We start from the raw sequence: 18,211 nt of genomic DNA on the forward strand, positions 1-18,211 counted from the left end.
AGAGAGAGAGAAGATGCAAATTTTGTGTTGTTTTATTTCTCAAAAGAAATAAAGCAACAAAAATTTGCATAAAAAATATTTTCTGCAATATTTACACTGTCATTGATTGTTGCTTCAATTATTTATAATGATATTTATGGTTTGTGATAGCTAAAATATATGAGTATGTGTCCGTGTTTCGATATCGCTCACTCCTTTCGAGAACGTCATAAATCAAAAATCAACAATTTTCAGTTGTGCATGTTTTCGGAATGTCCAGAAAATGTACTATATCCCAGCAAAAGAAGCATATTTTTAACTCAATATTTACCCGCTACAGGGCAGAAAGTGTAGTTTTTGCATTTTGAAGAAAATGTATAGTTTTTTTTTTTTTAAATATACTAAGTATTTTTCAAATGGAGAAAGAAACCTTCAGGTTTTACCTAAAAAGATCTGTTGCACAGTAAAAGTTCAATTAGTGGCTTGATATTTATTTTTAATACATTGTATTATATTTTTAAACTTTAAAAACGTTCTCCTGAAAAATCTAGTTTTTTGATTTATGACGTTCTTGAAAGGAGTGAGCGATATATTAGAGTTGTCGAGAAAAAAATGCATGTTTATAAATTTCATGATTTTGTTTAAAGTTTATGATTTTGTCATTGATTCGTTGGGTTTGTTAAAATACAATGATAAATATTACTTTTACCTCCTGGTTATATACTATATAGCGTCTGACTGAAACTCGTGGCACAATAGATTTTAAAAAATAGTGGTATTTACAAAATAAAACTTAAATAAAAAATATGTCGCTTGTTTACTAGCAAAAAAAATGGCGGAGTGTCCTGCGTCTATTTCCCAACGGAAGCATGTCCGCCTTAATTGTACTCATATCGCTCACTCCTTTCAAGAACGTCATAAATCAAAAAACTTGATTTTTCAGGAGAGCGATTTTAAAGTTTAAAAATACAATACAATGTTTTAAAAATAAATATCAAACCACTTACTGAACTTTTTACTGTGCAACAGATCTTTTTAGGTAAAACCTGAAGGTTTTTTCTCCATTTGAAAAATATTTAGTGTATTCAAAAATATAATTAAACAATACCTTTTCTTCAAAATGCATAAACAACACTTTCTGGCCTGTAGCGGGTAAATATTATGTTTAAAATATGCCTCTTTTGCCGGGATATAGTACATTTTCTGGGCATTTCGAAAACATGCACAACTGAAAATTGACGATTTTTTATTTATGACGTTCTTGAAAGGAGTGAGCGATATGTCACAAGAGTATATAGCTGTAATGTTAATTGTTAATGAAGCAGTTTCCTTTAATGTATGTAAACGAACCGTTTCGCTACAAATAACTTATTACGTCAGACCTGACATTACGAGCTCCAGACATCCCAGGACCAAATGTAATACGTACAATGAAGACATACAAGGTGACACCGATCGACCCACTCTAAAACGTTTTTATTTTATTTTGTTCTTTAATACTGCGCACTTCAAAAAATACAATAAACTATAAATATACCTGTATTATAAATTTAAAGTAATAACTTTGTGGATCATTATAATATATTATTTAGAGAAATAAAATAACGTTGTTTTTCGATCCACTTAAATTTATTATGATAAACCAACTAGTTTCGGCAACGACCTGTTGCCCTCTTCAGAGTTTGGTTATAAAACAAACCTTGAAGAGGGCCAAACAGGTTGTTGCCGAAACTATTATAGTTGGTTTATTATAATAAAAGTGATATAAACCAACTACAATGTCTACAGTGTCTAAAGTGATCGCTTAAACCAGCCTATGAATAATCGTAAACCCATTGAATAGCCAGACTTACCTATTCTTATTCGTCTATATTGAGATGGCAAAATGTAAAAATAAGTAGCTATTTGCAATGATTAAAGAAAACACTTGTTTTATACCACTTGAGTTTTATTAAAGACTACATGTTTCAGAATGTTTCACTACATGTTTCAGAAGACCTGAATGATGGAAGTTTAACTTCTGAAACATGTAGTCTTTTAAAACTCAAGTGGTATAAAACGAGTGTTTTCTTTAATCATTGTAACATGTCTTACCACAAAGTTAATGCCGAAACAATAAATAAAAGTAGCTATTTCGTTATCTATCCACTGTAATCCACCAAAGCTGCTGTAGCTGTATCACAGTGTCATAAAATGACTTAGTTTAAGTAGGTACCTTATTTGTATATCAAAGACAAACATGAGCAGATATACGTAGTTAATTGTGTTTGAGTATGGAAAAAAAAGTGGCAAAAAACCTCGAGGTCGCGCTCATTTCAACACGTTGTGGTCAGCTTTATCACACATCATTCGATGTTAGCTGGATCCTTGACGGCCTAGTAGCTTGCTTCTAAAGAAGCGAACATTCAACAATGTATTTATATGGTCATAATATATTACATGCGCCAGACGAAAGAGAATGCCAAACAAACCTGTTTGGAAAATCAAATCGTCTCGTTTTGTAGGTGCATCGTAGTAACGATGGATTGAATATCTGCTGCACTTTTGATAGTACTATTATATTTCTTGTTTTTCTACCCATTTTTTCGTTTAAAATTGATTATAATTCTTTATTGCAATTATAATACCTTCATATTATATTATTTATTGTTTATATTGTTCACCCACGCAAAGGCTATGATTTTTTTGTTCATGTTTTAAATGTTTTACAAATGAAAGCATATCTCACCAATACATGTCCCTAGTGAAGGTCTAGTGATTCAAGAACAATGTTTCAAAATGGGTTCATATTTATAGAACTTTTAAGAATTTGAGTAGTGTGGTTGTCAATAATGGGTAGAATTGGTGAATGTTACACGTGTGTAAAGTGATCACTTAAACCAGCCTATGACGGTTGTCAGCCCCGTAAATGCCCAGACTTCCATATTCTTCTTCATTTTTGATGATGTCAAAAAATTATATGAAATAACTCCTGTAATTGGAGATAATTCAGATTTTGTGAACAAGTATTTGGACACATTTAAAATGTTGAAAAAGCATGTCCAATGAAATGATAGGTAAAAAAAATTATATATAAAGATGTATCATAATTTGCACTTATATGGTTAACTGTGGAAAGGAAATTGCACTGTACTAATGCAGCATTATCTACGTACTTCAAAAATAAAGCGAAGAAAAGCGATACGAGGTTACGAATTGATCATTATATAATAATTTTCTCCATACTTTGAGTGTGTCTAAATTTTTGTTCATAATTTCTGGATTCACTCCACTTAAGATTATCTATTTCATTTTTTATAAAAATATAGAAGTCTGGAAATTCACAGGGCTTACAGGACTGTTTTCATTAATCACCTTTTACTCGTGTAACATTCCCTATTCTACCCAAGATTGACAACTACATACGTGTATATATATATGTTTTTATATATATATATATATATATATATATATATATATATATATATATATATATACAGTATCTACTCAATGAATTAGGGCCACGCAGAATTTCGCGCAATTTCTCAATTCAAACAGGAATAACTCAGAGAAAACCTTGAATAAAACAACATTGAATTTTATTTACACATGAACACTTTATTACGCTTAAATTATGCATATATTTTCATATAAATATAGTTAGTATTTAGTATTTCCACCTTTGGCAGAAATAACTGCCTCAATTCTTTTTGGCATACTTAAAATGCACTGTTTTATCATGTTTTTTATTTCTTCGTCTTCTGACCAAATTTTTTGAATATTTTTTTTTACACAGTCTACTGTCGGATTTGGAAATGAGTATACCTTATTTTTAACATGCTCCATACGTTTTCTATAGGATTAAGGTCCGGAGAATTTCCAGGCCAGGGGAGCAAAGGCAGATTTTTGTTAGACAAAGATTTTATTATTGATTTAGCCCGGTGGCAAGGTGCCCCATCCTGCATGAAGGTGTATGGACCTTCTGTTGGGTCGAGTGTATGGTAGAAGGGCAATAAAATTCGTTCGAGGACCTGCTTATAGGAATTTTGGTTCATTGTTCCTTCCACGAAAAACAACGGCCCAGGTAAATTGTTAATAATACATGACCATATCATTGTTGCAGGGGGGTGTTTGATAACTTTTACCACACAGGCCTCATTGTAACGTTCCATTGGTGTTCTCCTGACGAATCGACGGCTCTCTGTCACGGCTTCTAACCGGCACTCATCATTAAAGATGACCTGAAAAATAATGAAAATTTAAGTTTAATTCAAATATATAAGTTTATTTACTAAAATGATATGTTGAAAATTAAATTTAAATAAATACCTTTTTCCAATCATCTACCGAGTAATTTCGATGTAGCCTGGCCCATTTTAATCGATCCGCTTTCATTCGTGGTGTCAATTTTGGTACTTTTACAGGGCGCCTGCATTTCAGATTTACTTCGTAAAGACGTCGCCTCAGTGTTGATACCGATATATTTATACCCTCTTCTTCCAATTTTGTTTTTAATGTTTTGCTGATGCACTACGGTTTTCTAAGGCACTTTGAACGATTTTTCGATCAGTCCTCGGTGTTGTTTTTCTAATCCTACGACAGTTCTTTCGCCGATTGCTGGTGGCGGGTGACTGATTTTTTATTGATTTTGAAATTCTGTCCACTGTTTGACGAGAAACGTTTTCTTTTTTTGAAATTTCTCTATTAGATAGTATTCCTAATTTCAGTAGCACTATAACACTAGACTTTTTTTTCTCAGAAATGTCTCTACTTTTTCCCATTTTGTCCTTTTCAAAAAAAATACTTGTGTTTACAAAAAAAAATTATACTATATGAACTAAAATTAAAAATTAAGTTTTTTTCACAAGACACGATAACTATATAACCTCTCTGAACAAAACAACAGCCAGAACTCAAGAAACTTCACTAATAAATGAGATAGGACTATTTTTTGAACTTTCAACTATCTGTCTACCTGTGCTAATTAGGGACCTTTCTCAGAAAAAGGGTTTGAAATTTTGCAAAGGCTTAAATAATCCAGGTATATTTTACATATTATTGAAGGTAATATACATGATATTAGATGTCAATAGAAAACTTAAAGTATTTATGTAAAATAAATATAATAATCCAAAAGATTTCAGAGTATTCAAAAAAATAATGGGTGGCCCTAATTCATTGAGTAGATACTGTATATATATATATATATATATATATATATATATATATATATATATATATATATATATATATATATATATATATATATATATTTATATATTTATATATATAATTTATATTAAATTATATATATATATTTATATATATAAATATATATTTATATATATATATATATATATATATATATATATATATATATATATATATATATATATATATATATATATATATATATATATATATATATATATATATATATATATATATATATATATATATATATATATATATATATATATATATATATATATATATATATATATATATATATATATATATTCATATATATAGTAATATGCGGTATACCTATACTACTAAATATTATAGTTACACAGACTAACGATATGAGAATGGAATTCGCGCTGGGTTATGGTTTTCTGTGAAATGATTGTACAATATAGATATACGGTATACGACCACTCAACATTATTTTTTACTTTCTAATAACCTGATTTATACGGGTGCTCTAGTATGCATTTCTATCTAGAAAGTCGAGTTATCTCGAACTGTTGAAGTGCACCAAGAAGCAAGCGTAAAAAAATCTCTTAATTAATTTGTTTAGGTCTCCCCATGATATATTAACCTCAAAAATATAAAAACTCTTTTATTTAATTTACTTTAAAAATATTTATATTTTTTAAGGACTCTGCCACTTTATGTTTAGACTTGAGAGACATTTCAAAAACGTTATTGCAATTTTAATTGATTCGGAAGTGAATTTGTAGTTTTATCTATCCATTTTTAATTCAAATTTTACTCGGTAAATACTACTATTTTCCAAAATCTACGGTGTCACGTGTTTCGATGCATTCCGTGTCATACGATCGCAAGATGATGCGGAATGCGTCAAAACTCGGTCACAATAGACTATAATAAACATTGGTCATTTTTAATTAATATTTTTCCATGCCTTCAATTATTCTTTATATTACTGGGCATTTGATTTCTTTTTTTTATTCAATAATACAATTTATGTTAGACTTTCTTTAAATACTCTTCTAATATCACACTACACTCTTCATACTAAAAAAATATTCTCCATTTTTTAAGTGTATCAAAATCCTTGTTCACAAATTCTGGGTTGTACCTCAATAAGGCAATATTTAATTGGTAATTGAGCATAAATAAATAAAATATTTAGCCAGGGAATTTAGTATTACCGACCTGTCCATAGATGGTGTAAGTGATACTTTATACATCCTTTTTAGTCCTTTCATAGCATTTAACGACTCATTATATATTTTTTTAATAAAAATCTTTTGTTATTTTTCCGAGTTTGCAAATAAATAAAATGATAATAGAATTTAAAGAAAAATAACATTCGTTGAAAAGATTTAACATATCGCTCACTCCTTTCAACAACGTCATAAATAAAAAATACTTGATTTTTCAGGAGATCGTTTTTAAAGTTTAAAAATAAAATGAAATGTATTAAAAATAAATATCAAGCCACTTATTGATTTTTTTCCTGTGCAACACATCTTTTTAAGTAAAACCTTTTTTTTATCCATTTGAAAAATATTTAGTATAAGTAAGTATTTAAAAAAATATTAAACAATACCTTTTCTTCGAAATGCAGAAACAACACTTTTTGCCCTGTAGCGAGTAAATATTAAGTTAAAAATATGCTGATTTTGCTGGGATATAGTACATTTTCTGGACATTCTGAAAACACGCTGAAAACAAATTAAAAATTGGCGATTTTTTATATATGACGTTGTTGAAAGGAGTGAGCGATATGATTCATGCGTACAAAAAGGCTTCTCTAAGTATGAACGTTGGTTTTTTCTGTTGAGTTGTCTAAACTGTGATTAGATTATGGAAATGATAACATATGTAATTTTTTCCAATTTACAATATAAATCACTCGTCATATAAGTAAACATAGATAATGATATCGAATCCATAGATAATTTTTATATCTAAGTACAAAAAAGGCATATTCTCGATATATCTTTGCTTGATTTGATCAAATTTTTAACGTAAAAATATATATATATATATATATTTGATAGTCCCCAGTGAAAGAATATTCCTACCAGTTTAATTTACAAACAACAGAAGAAAAAATGAATTTAATAGAGATTTATTTTTTTATTTTTCGTGTGTTTGCTTTAAAATTTTATTAATTATGTTTCATGGTGTTTAATTATGAGTATCGTGTATGTTGCTGTTACGCTTAACAGATGGCGCTGCCATTGCAGTGTGCCTTGTATAACCGAATAGGAGTATAGCAAAAATAATCTTCACTGAACTAAAGTGTTAACTTCCGTTTGGAATACCAGTCCAGGAAGGGTTAAACGCACAAAACACAAAATCCTTATCTTCAGACGAATTTTCTTATCTTTCTGTATACAAATATTTGAAAAAAATACATAATCTCAAATTACTGCCGGAAAGAATGCACTTTTTCCTAAATAGCAAATAGTTATTATACTATCACACACGCAGTTTATTATCGTAAATGTATATAAGGAAGTACGCACATTTAGAAATACCAAATTTTATATGAGAAAAAAATATTATTGAAGATAAAAACATGCAATGAAATAAGTTGCAGAACTGGTTCGTGTGAATGACTTCTTATGTAAATATTACTTGGCGCCTTCTGACTACGCCTTCTGACGTCGTCGATGCAAAATGCATTTTCCGGAATATTCTTTACTTCAACATTTTGAGTGTGTCCAAATACTTGTTCACAAAATCTGGATTATCTCCAATTACAGGAGTTATTTTCATATTATTTGTCAAAAAAAAAAATAATAATAAAATAATAATATTCTTTACTTCAGTCCAGGGCATCAAAAATTGGCTCGATTCCTTCATTGATTTCAATCAAAATCAGAATCTTTTGAAAGATGGACAGGTTTTTTTAATGGCATCCACAAATTGCCAGAATGATGGGCAAATGTAATAACTTCCGATGGACAATACATTGAATAACAGATGTTTTTTAAATAAACGCTTAAATTTCCTTTAAAAAATCCAGTTTTTAAGTTATAAATCTAAATTATTAATAATGACCAATTTATATTGTGCCATTTTCGTGTCAAAAATCACCTAAGATGTGCTCAAAGTAACAGTTGACACAAAAGCTAACTGGCAAATAACGTTTATGGAATGTGGAGAATTAATAGAATTCTACAAATGTCTACTCGTTGAAAATCTTGTTAAACACAATGAATTTATTGGACTTCTTTCGGTTTATTAGCACATGACACAGTAATTTACCTGAGAAAATGACGATTTAAAATGTATGCACCTGCATGATCATACCTATGATCCTGTGATCCTTATAATCTTTATTTTTATTAATTGTTTCGGCAAATGATAATAATCTTTTAATAATAATCTTATAATCTTTATTTTTATTAATTGTTAACTTTACTTTGTAGTATGACATGTATTGACATAATTTTACTTTTTTGTCCGCCTCCTGGAGGTCCTGGGTTCGATTCCCAAGGGGGGTAAAATAAATTTAAGTGATTTATTCACTGTAATATTTATTCAATATTACCATGGACTGGTACCTGAAGCGGAGGGCTGATCACCTTTCCTTCATGGGTAAAAACGATCAAGATAACACTGCGTTTATATGACGCAGTGCCCTATGCACCATTCGGGTGCGGATAAGGGTTTTATTATTAGATGACATGTTGAAATTATTAAAGAAAACACTTTTTTACCATTTGAGTTTATTTGACTAGTTTCGGAAGCTAAGCTTCCATCTTCAGGTCTAAATGTAAACATGTGGTAAAAAAACTGTTTTCTTTAATACTATCTTTATTTTCGTATGAATTTTTGGTTAAACCGTTTCACAAAATGCGCTCAAATGACATTTTAGAATTTTCAATGTTCGAATAGTAGCGATCGGTTTACTCACTGTACGAACCAAACTCCAGACCAGAGTGTAACAGTACTCTAGAAGGCCTTGCACATTACAAAACAAGACGCGTTCACGCCTTGGAGAATCTCATATACGAGCATGTATGTATAATAGAACGGACTTTATCAATCATTATTATGAATTATGTAATGGCCAAATGATACTTGGTTATTCCCATGGTGTTGACAGAACCCGAACACTTGTTGAACTCGTGTGGACTTTCAATTCAACTAATGAGGAAATTCCCATTCCGAAATTTCCCAATGGCGAAAAAATTAAATCTCAAATTTACATTTGTATTAATACGTAATTCTTTTTATGCCATAATAAAAATTCAAATTATTATGTATCTACTTACGTATGACGGGAAATTCTGGTGTTACATTCTGGTCCGCAATATTTTGAGTCTTCTTCTTCTTCTTCTTCTTCTTCTTCTTCTTATTGTAGGCCTTACGGCCTGTTTTTAAGAGGGATTAGCCTCCTGCGACGTCGATTCCCAGCTATCGGCCCATCTCTTTGGTGGTCTGCCCGGGAGTCGTCTACCATGGGGTTGGCCGTACAATGCGATGTGGGGGAGTCTGGATGGTTCCATTCTCCCCACATGCGCATACCATTGTCTTCTTCGTTGCCTTCCCCACCTAACGACATCTTCGATCTCGCATATTTCCCTGATCTTGGCATTTCTCAATCTATCTCGAAGACTCTTGCCTGTTATGCTTCTCAGAGTCTTCATTTCTGACACTCTAAGCGCGTTTTTTGAGTGTGTCCAAATAATTGTTTACAAATTAGTATTTCGTTAAATCGAGTTATTTTTGCCAAGATATATTTGATAATTCAGCATTGATGAACAAGATCTTCTATGGATGTCTCAACATAGATGAAGAATGGAAGATATGGAAGTCTGGGCTCACATAACTTACGACCTGTGCAGTTATTTTATTCATAAAATTTATCAAATGTTCAGTTAGTTATTTATATATTGACATCTCAACATATGATGGAATATATAAATATGGGATTTTACAGGGCTTACGACCTGTCAAAGGCTGGTTTAAATGCTTACTTTATACACGTGTAAAATTCACCATTTACTTCATCTCCGTAGTGTAATGGTCAGCACGCTGGCCTACCGTATTTGAGGTCCCGGGTTCGATTCCTAGGGAGGGTCAAATAAATATAAGTGATTATTTCACGCTAATATTTATTCAATATTACCCTGGACTGGTACCTGAAGCGGAGGGCTGATCACCTTTCTTTCATGTGTTAACGATCAAGATAACACTGCGTTTATATGATGCTGTGCCCTATGCACCACTGGGGTGCGAATAAGGGTTTTAAAAAATTCACCAACTTACCCATGATTGACAACCCCAGTACTCAAATTTCGGAAGTTATATTTATGTTTCAATTAAAAACATCTTCCACGTGTTACTTCTTCGGCACCATCTTGGGTGCAAATTAGTAAGTTTTTTACTAGCAGAAACCTCCATGAAATGTATGTAAGATTCTTCCCGCGTTATTTTACATACTAGGTGACGCCTGAAAATATCATTTTCAACTTTTATTCAATACATATTTTCATCACTTTTTTTTACTGACTGTATTTTTAATATTGATATAAATAACTTCCAAGAAGAGCCTTATAGAGAATTTGTGAACAAAAAATTGGACACACAGAAGATATAGTGAAAAGATGAAGCCTATTAACATGAGAATATGGGAGTATGTGTAATCTTTTTTCTATCCTATTTTCTTTATTTAATATTTTGCTGACCATGTCATGAGTACAAAGCTACTAGTAACTCACAATATGTTCGATGTGTGTAGACGCAAAATGCCGTCATTCAAATTAGCTATAAAATAAAATATCCGAGCTGGGATTCGAGCTCATGACCTCACTTTACGAACGCGTGACCTCATTTTGTACGCACAACGACTAACCATTTGAAAATTCCATTCCAGTCCTCTCGTTATAGAATACACACATACGAGTATATATGAATATAAACCATAAGAAATATTTTCAAAAATGCCTTCGTGCATAAACTGTTTCAAAAATACATCAAAACATGCACCAAAAATGTCTGCTGACGTGATTCTTTGTCTTACCAGTTTAAAGATGGCCACGACTCGTATAAAATCATATTTTTTTTGTTTTATTTTATTTAGGAAACTTCACACTTTAACAGTATTTAAAATACAAAAAGTACGTTTTGAATATTGAAAGCATTAACTTTGTGGATCGTATTGATATTTTATTTCGAGAAATAAAAACATTTATTTTATAAGTCTCCTCGTTTACGAGTGATTTTGGCTCTTACACACAAAATATGTACATTGTGATAATAATAAAAGAATTTAAGAGGAGATAAGGAAGGGAAGAGAACATAAAACAATATCAATAATTAACTGAAATTAAAGAACTGTAATGTTATGGACGGTCGCGTCGCGTGCGCTACGTGCGCGAAGACACTTTGTGATCAGCGTACGCGTGCACTCGATGACGTCCACATTGAACAGGACACTTTAGTCCCCTTTTTGTCATGAGGCAGGTTGGACTGAAGCGAGTATTAATTAAAACACGGTATTGACTATTTATATATTTGTTTATTTAAAAACAACAATACGACAGTCAATACTCATGTGCTTCCAAACAGCTCTGTTAAGTTATGTTACACCCGACTCTCACGAAGTACCAGATTAGACTATTTAAAAAGCCAACTTCCTTTAGGATAGGGAATCATAAAATGCTGTACCGATTTATGATGGCCATGGGAACGCATCTAAAGCCGGACAACACGTGACGAGTCCCTCGACTTTCCAAAAAGGACAATAAAAGTGGGAATGAGAAATGGCAAGGCCATTACAGAACTGTGCAGTGTCTGCCAAATCAATTTAAAAAAAATGACTATTTAGTAGTATAAATGATAGATAAGTGCAATTATTTTTAATGAAATCATTTTAGATAAAACCTACAGGAAGTTCGTACGTTTGCATACATAAAATATATTAAATCAGAAATTTCTTCTCAAAATCTAAAAAAATATATTTAAACTAATTTTACTTATAGGGCACTCGGCACTGCATACCCATACTCTTAGTAGCATGTATAATTATACACTGCTAATGTGTACGAGTCTAAATTAGCCAATGTCGAAAGTGCCAAAATAGCGTAAATAATAATTACACGTGTATGGAGAGAGAAAATTTAGTAAATTATACTCGCAAATATAAAATGAATGTATAAAACTAACTAACCATCACACTGCATCCCCGCAGGCGAAACTAGGAGTATAGAACGCCACACCAATCTGTATTTGCAAACATTCTTCGCCTCTTCACGCATCTCTCATACATACCCGCAGATTATCCCGGCTCCTGACCTGACTACTATTGATTTCACGAATTTATTTTGCGATATTATGATTATGGTTTTTGAAAGAGAAGAATGCAGATCTGAATGTGAAATATTGGTAAACGGAGAGATTTTGGAACAGGTAGATGATTTCGTGTATTTGGGTAGTATGTTTTCTAGGGATGGAAAGATTGATAAAGACTTAGAAAGGAGAGTGAATGCTGGGAACAAAGTTAATGGTGCACTGAAATCAGTTATAGCAAATAAAAACCTATCAGCGGAAGCTAAACTGGCAGTGCACAACGGAGTCCTGGTTCCAACTCTAATGTATGGAAGTGAAACATGGAGTTGGTAAAAGAAGGATGAAAGTAGACTGAATGCAGTCGAAATGCGATCTCTCAGAAGAATGTGCGACAAAACGATGTATGATAGATGTACGAATAGTGAAATAAGGAAGGAATGCAAAGCTGAGATAAGCATTATCGATAAAATTAAGAAAGGTGTGTTGAGATGGTTTGGACTTGTAGAACGATGAGTGAGGAAAGAACGGTAAAACAAATTTATGAGGCGAATGTTAGCGGGAAAAGAAGCAGAGGAAGACCGAGAAAAACATGGCACGATCAGGTATGCCAAATACTTGAAAGTGGTCAGGTTAGGAGTCGTAACAATCGGCGGGTATGTATGAGGAGATGCATGAACGTGGAAGAGGCGAAGAATGTTTGCAAGGACAGAGTGGTGTGGCGCTCTATTCTCTCTGCCTACCCCTGCGGGGAAGCGGCGTGATGGTTAGTTAGTTAGTTAGTTAGTTAGTTATATTATGATTTTTTTTATAAAAAAAATCGGCGTACGAAGTATGAAAAGAAACAGAAGCTTCTTTATAAACGCTTCAGCACGAACGTTTTCATAGCTTATGTCAACAACCGACCCGTTGCGAAATATGAATGTGTAAATATAGCCCAGATATTGCCAATATTTTTTCACCGTCTGGTCAGCAATCGTTATTCAAAATGCCTGTAAGTATCAATACAAAATATATTGTTTTTATGAATCAGCGCTGACACACGTCGCGACAATATCGTCTCTCTGGGCCAGTGGTTCTTAACCGTGTTGGAGGTACCGAACCACACCAGTTTTTAATATGCGCGTTCACCGAACCCTGAATTGAAAAAACAAAGTTTGATTTTTAATACATAGGTGCACAAAATTAACAAGACCATTAAAAACAAAGAAAAAATCATTTTACACGATTTTCACATAAAAACAAAAACAAAATAATGAATATTTACTGCAACTCAGTGGCTTCTGCAGTTGCCTGTCAGAGACCAGTTCAAAAATGCGCAGGCAAGTGCCACTCTCATTGTCATTTTCGCAACAAAGTATGTTTCTTTTATGTATTAAATGTTAAATCAAACACTGATTTTTTGAGTCTACTAAGTTGTATTTTTTGTAAAAAAAAACACAAAAAATCAATTTTGTGAAAATTGTGTCGCCTAGTTATGGTATTTTCAAACGAATTTCAAATGCCTTAACTAGGCGAAACAATTTTCACAAAATTGATTTTTATCTGTTTTTTTAACAATAAAATACAACTTAAACTCAAAAAATCAGTGTTTGATATAACTTAATACATGAATTATAATGGAGTTCTGGAAATTAAACGATAAAATCTATAAAAAAGTACGTTCCTTTTCTTCGATTTTATATCCAGCATGCTCGAAAAAGATATGTTGCAACAAAAAAACAGTATTTGATTTAAAATTTAATACATAAAGTAAAATAGAATTCTACAAATTCAACGCCAAATCTATAAACAAGGTATGGTCCTTTTCTTCGATTTTATTACCAGCATCCTCGCAAGGATATATTGTAACAAACAGTATGAAAGTATCCAGAACTTTCTTAGCAATAACAGGGTACGCTACCATTTGTTTACACCAAAACGTTGAGACCTCCGCCGAACCCGGGGGACTGACTCACCGAACCCAAGTTGAGAACCACTGCTCTGCGCGAACAGCACGACACAGATCTCACAGCTCAGATTACGGAATGTTGAGGTTTTGTATTGGATTCTGCAGACTTAGTCACCATCAGCCATGAAAACCGTTCATGCATTGTGACGATTGTCAATGATTCGAAGCAGTCTTTGTCTTTGGCGCCAGCAGTGAAACATTCGTTTGCCCGAAAAAAAAACAAATCTTCGACCGGAATTACAGTAAAACCTCGATATAATGAATCTCTATGCAATGAACTTCGGATATAACTGACAAAAATCCAATCAAATGTAAAAAAACGTCTTGTCAATATTTTTTTTGGCAAAGCACCTAAAATTGAGTGATACATATCGGCTGTCCAAATTTAAAACACAGTAAGGGACATTTTTTGTAGTAGGTTTTTTTAGCATTTTTGGACTAAGTAGAGTCTACTTAGTCCATAAATGCAAAAAAAACTACTACAAAAAAAATGTCCCTTACTGTGTTTTAAATTTGGACAGTCGATATGCTCTTAATATTATGCATACTTAAATTCAAGTGTCACCACATGTAAAAAAAATAGCGGCATGGATAACACGTCATACGTTTATATATTTTTTTTTATTCATTTAATATATTTACATTTTTATTTATAACATAATAACATTTGAATCATTTATACATATGGAGAACTTTTATATTTCGATTCGCTGTGCCTCTCCATAAAAGAGTAACTATATCATACGCATTTTCGTAACGGTAGTGAGTTGATTATAATTTTTTTAAAAAACGCCAAATTTCAAAAGCGTAAACAAAACTTGATTCCTTTTTCAAAGTAGGATTGCCGAAAGCAAGCGCATCGATATCAAACAGCAACGTCACTTCACGACGAGTGTCTGAAGACAATAAATAGACTTTTGTCAGTATTTTATATTGTTTATTTATAATATATCTAATAACGATGTTCATATTTTAAAAAACCTTTTTTTAATATGTATAACTGACTTTCAGCATAAACAGACTCCCCTTCCCCCAATTAGTCCGTTATATCGAGGTTTTACTGTCCTGTGAAAAGGCAATTATAATGTACAGATAAATCTTTAGATAAATCTAAACTATTGTTACTAATGACTTAGGCATTTAAAAACCAGTTATCGATCCTTGAGGTCAATAACATGCTGATTACTTATTACTTGGCCACGCGTTACTGTGGCTCAGTATGGTTGAATGGAAAAGAACAAAATAGAAACCACACATATCAAATATATTTAATTAATTTTTAAAAGACAAAATGCTATCGAAAAAATTGAAAATTAATAAAAAAAAAGTCACAGCAACTGTCAAAAAGGACGCTCTCTGTCATGAGCAATGTTTAATATTACGTGTGTTGCTGTTAAGTTCAACAGATGGCGCTGCCACCAAGGGAAAAAGGTTTTTTTACGTTGCATCAAAATATATAGCAATTAGTGAATAATTTTAGGAGATATAAGATCATAAACAAACGAACCACTTATTCCTATTAAATTTTTATGGTTGGTTAGGAGATATTGCTCCTTAGCAACGGCCCACCAATGAACATATTATATTCTATTCAAGAAGAAAAATAAATAAATAAAACATCGTAAAAAATGTATGAAAAGTCATTGTCATCGTTAGACAAAGGATGTACTGTTTTTCTTGTTTTCGCTTCTCATTTTGTTTTTCATTACTTTGTAGTTCAAATGTTTATTTTGGTCGAAAGATAATATGTTAACGCCGAGAATTCTCGGTTAAAATGAATTTTATGATTTATCTTTACGCATGGAGAGTATCAAACCAATAGCTATGGTGCTGAAAATGTTATGAGCGGAAAAAAAATAATTAAGAAAATAAACTCTGCTCCAAAATTCCAGAATACAGACAGATGATCCATGAAAATTCATTTTTCACGAAGTATTTCAGTGGTTCAAAATAGTTTTGATTTTTCATGTTTACTGTTTTCATTAAAAAATTGTGAACGATTTGAGTCAATGTCAATTTTACTTTTGTTTATCTAAAGCATAAGAATAAAAAATACAGCAATGTTATTATTATGGTTTTATTATATTTTTATTATTATTGATTTATTTATTTTGTTATTATTTAAATACAGCTGTACCCGACTAAGCGTTGCTATGGCTCAGTCTGGTTGAATAGAATAGAAAGCATACATTTCTAATATCTATAATTTAACGATTGTGAAACAATAAAAATACGTTTTTAAATCTATGAAACAACAATGCAATCAAAAACATTGAAAATGCTATTACATTAAAAAGCTGATTTTTGACAAACAATAAAATAATATCGATGCAGTCCCTTATGCACTATTGATTTCTAATCAGGGAAAGGAGAAGCAGATATTAGATAAAAAGTAGAAGTATTGTCGTCACAAATAAAGCCTTTGTACCATTTTTAGTCGTGATGGCGCTGATATGGTCACAAATCACATTTTCGGCTTTCTGCGACCATACCACCCGCCAAGGCAACCAGAAATGTTATATAGAAGGACCAGAATGTTATATAAAGGGCCACAACGCACAAAAATCAATCAAACTCTTTATTCCAAAAATGATATCTAAATCGTCAACATTTTCATATTCGAAAAAGACACCCATGGTTCTAAATGAAATGGACATTTCTAACGCTAGAATCATGGGTGTCTTTTTCGAATATGAAAATGTTGACGATTTAGACACCATTTTTGGAATAAAGAGTTTTTTTGCGTTGTGGCCCTTTGGCATTTAACTAGCGATATGCGTCGATGCGATGCAGTGCCCTATGCACCATATAGATCTAATCGAGGAAAGGATAAAGAAAAATTACTCTGTAAATAATAAGAACATTTATTATCGTCACAAATAATACCTTTGTACCATTTGTGGTCGCGATGGTCAAAAATCTTATGTTCAGCTCCCTGCGACAATATCACATGCCACGACGACCAGAAATGTTATATGGGAGACTATTGTAGAACACTGCTTATATTATTTTTCAGCCCTTGTGTCGCCCGACTATGATCCTCCGAGAATATATCCGGATCAGAGCGAAATAATCGTGTCGGCCGGAAGAAACGTGACTCTGCGATGCGAAGCTAAGCAACCGATCACCTGGGACTTCCCGAGCAACGAGAAGTCGGCCGACATGCCGGAAGCCTTCAGCGTGATAAGCGTCTCCGAGACGCCGGACGTGGACTATCCGTACGGTCTTCTTCTCGAACTGTTCAACGTGTCGGCCATCGACGTGGGATACTATACTTGCCTCTTCAACACGTCGTATGACGAGTACTCTCTGCAAGAGATGGAAACCAGAGGACAGGCTAAACGAATTTATGTTTATGTTGATGGTAAGATTTATCTCAATTCAAAAAAATTGTTTGTTGTTTCGGCATTCACTTTGCGCTAAGACATGATGAAATTGTAAAAGAAAAACACTTGTATTTTACCAGTGGAGTTATGTATTAATTAAATGGAGTTAAATCAAGTACAGATTTTATGAGTACACATAAAAATTAATACTATATGAATATGAATATGAAGATTAAATGGACTGAGGGTCCTTAAATTCGTTTGAAAATGCCATAACTTGGCGAAACAATTGTCAAAACATGCATTTTTATGTGTTTTTAACAATAAAATACAGCTTAGTAAACTCATAAAATCTGTGTTTGATTCAACAATTAATACATAAATTAAAATGGAGTTCTACAAATTAAACGCCAAATCAATTGAATATACTTGAGTTATATTTATTTTATTTTAACGACTAGTTAAAGTCGAAAGC

At 32.1% G+C, this 18,211-nt stretch overlaps 1 protein-coding gene across 6 annotated transcripts in view; it reads left to right on the forward strand.

Annotated features, from left to right (window-relative positions):
- Window positions 1–18,211, forward strand: part of Pvr (PDGF- and VEGF-receptor related) — a 45,203-nt gene that overhangs the window by 6,278 nt on the left and 20,714 nt on the right. For 4 of the 6 annotated variants that reach the window (XM_088259231.1, XM_088259233.1, XM_088259232.1 and 1 more), the window contains exon 2: window positions 17,427–17,774. The exons of the other annotated variants lie outside the window; for them this stretch is intronic. In XM_088259231.1, the coding sequence (XP_088115357.1) occupies window positions 17,427–17,774 (348 nt within the window). The remainder of the gene's footprint in view (window positions 1–17,426; window positions 17,775–18,211) is intronic. 6 annotated transcript variants of the gene reach the window in all.

This window comes from Brachycentrus maculatus, unplaced genomic scaffold, assembly GCF_059751285.1.
Source record: "Brachycentrus maculatus isolate JH-2025_06_01 unplaced genomic scaffold, ASM5975128v1 h1tg000115l, whole genome shotgun sequence".
In the NCBI taxonomy this organism is placed as follows: domain Eukaryota; kingdom Metazoa; phylum Arthropoda; class Insecta; order Trichoptera; family Brachycentridae; genus Brachycentrus; species Brachycentrus maculatus.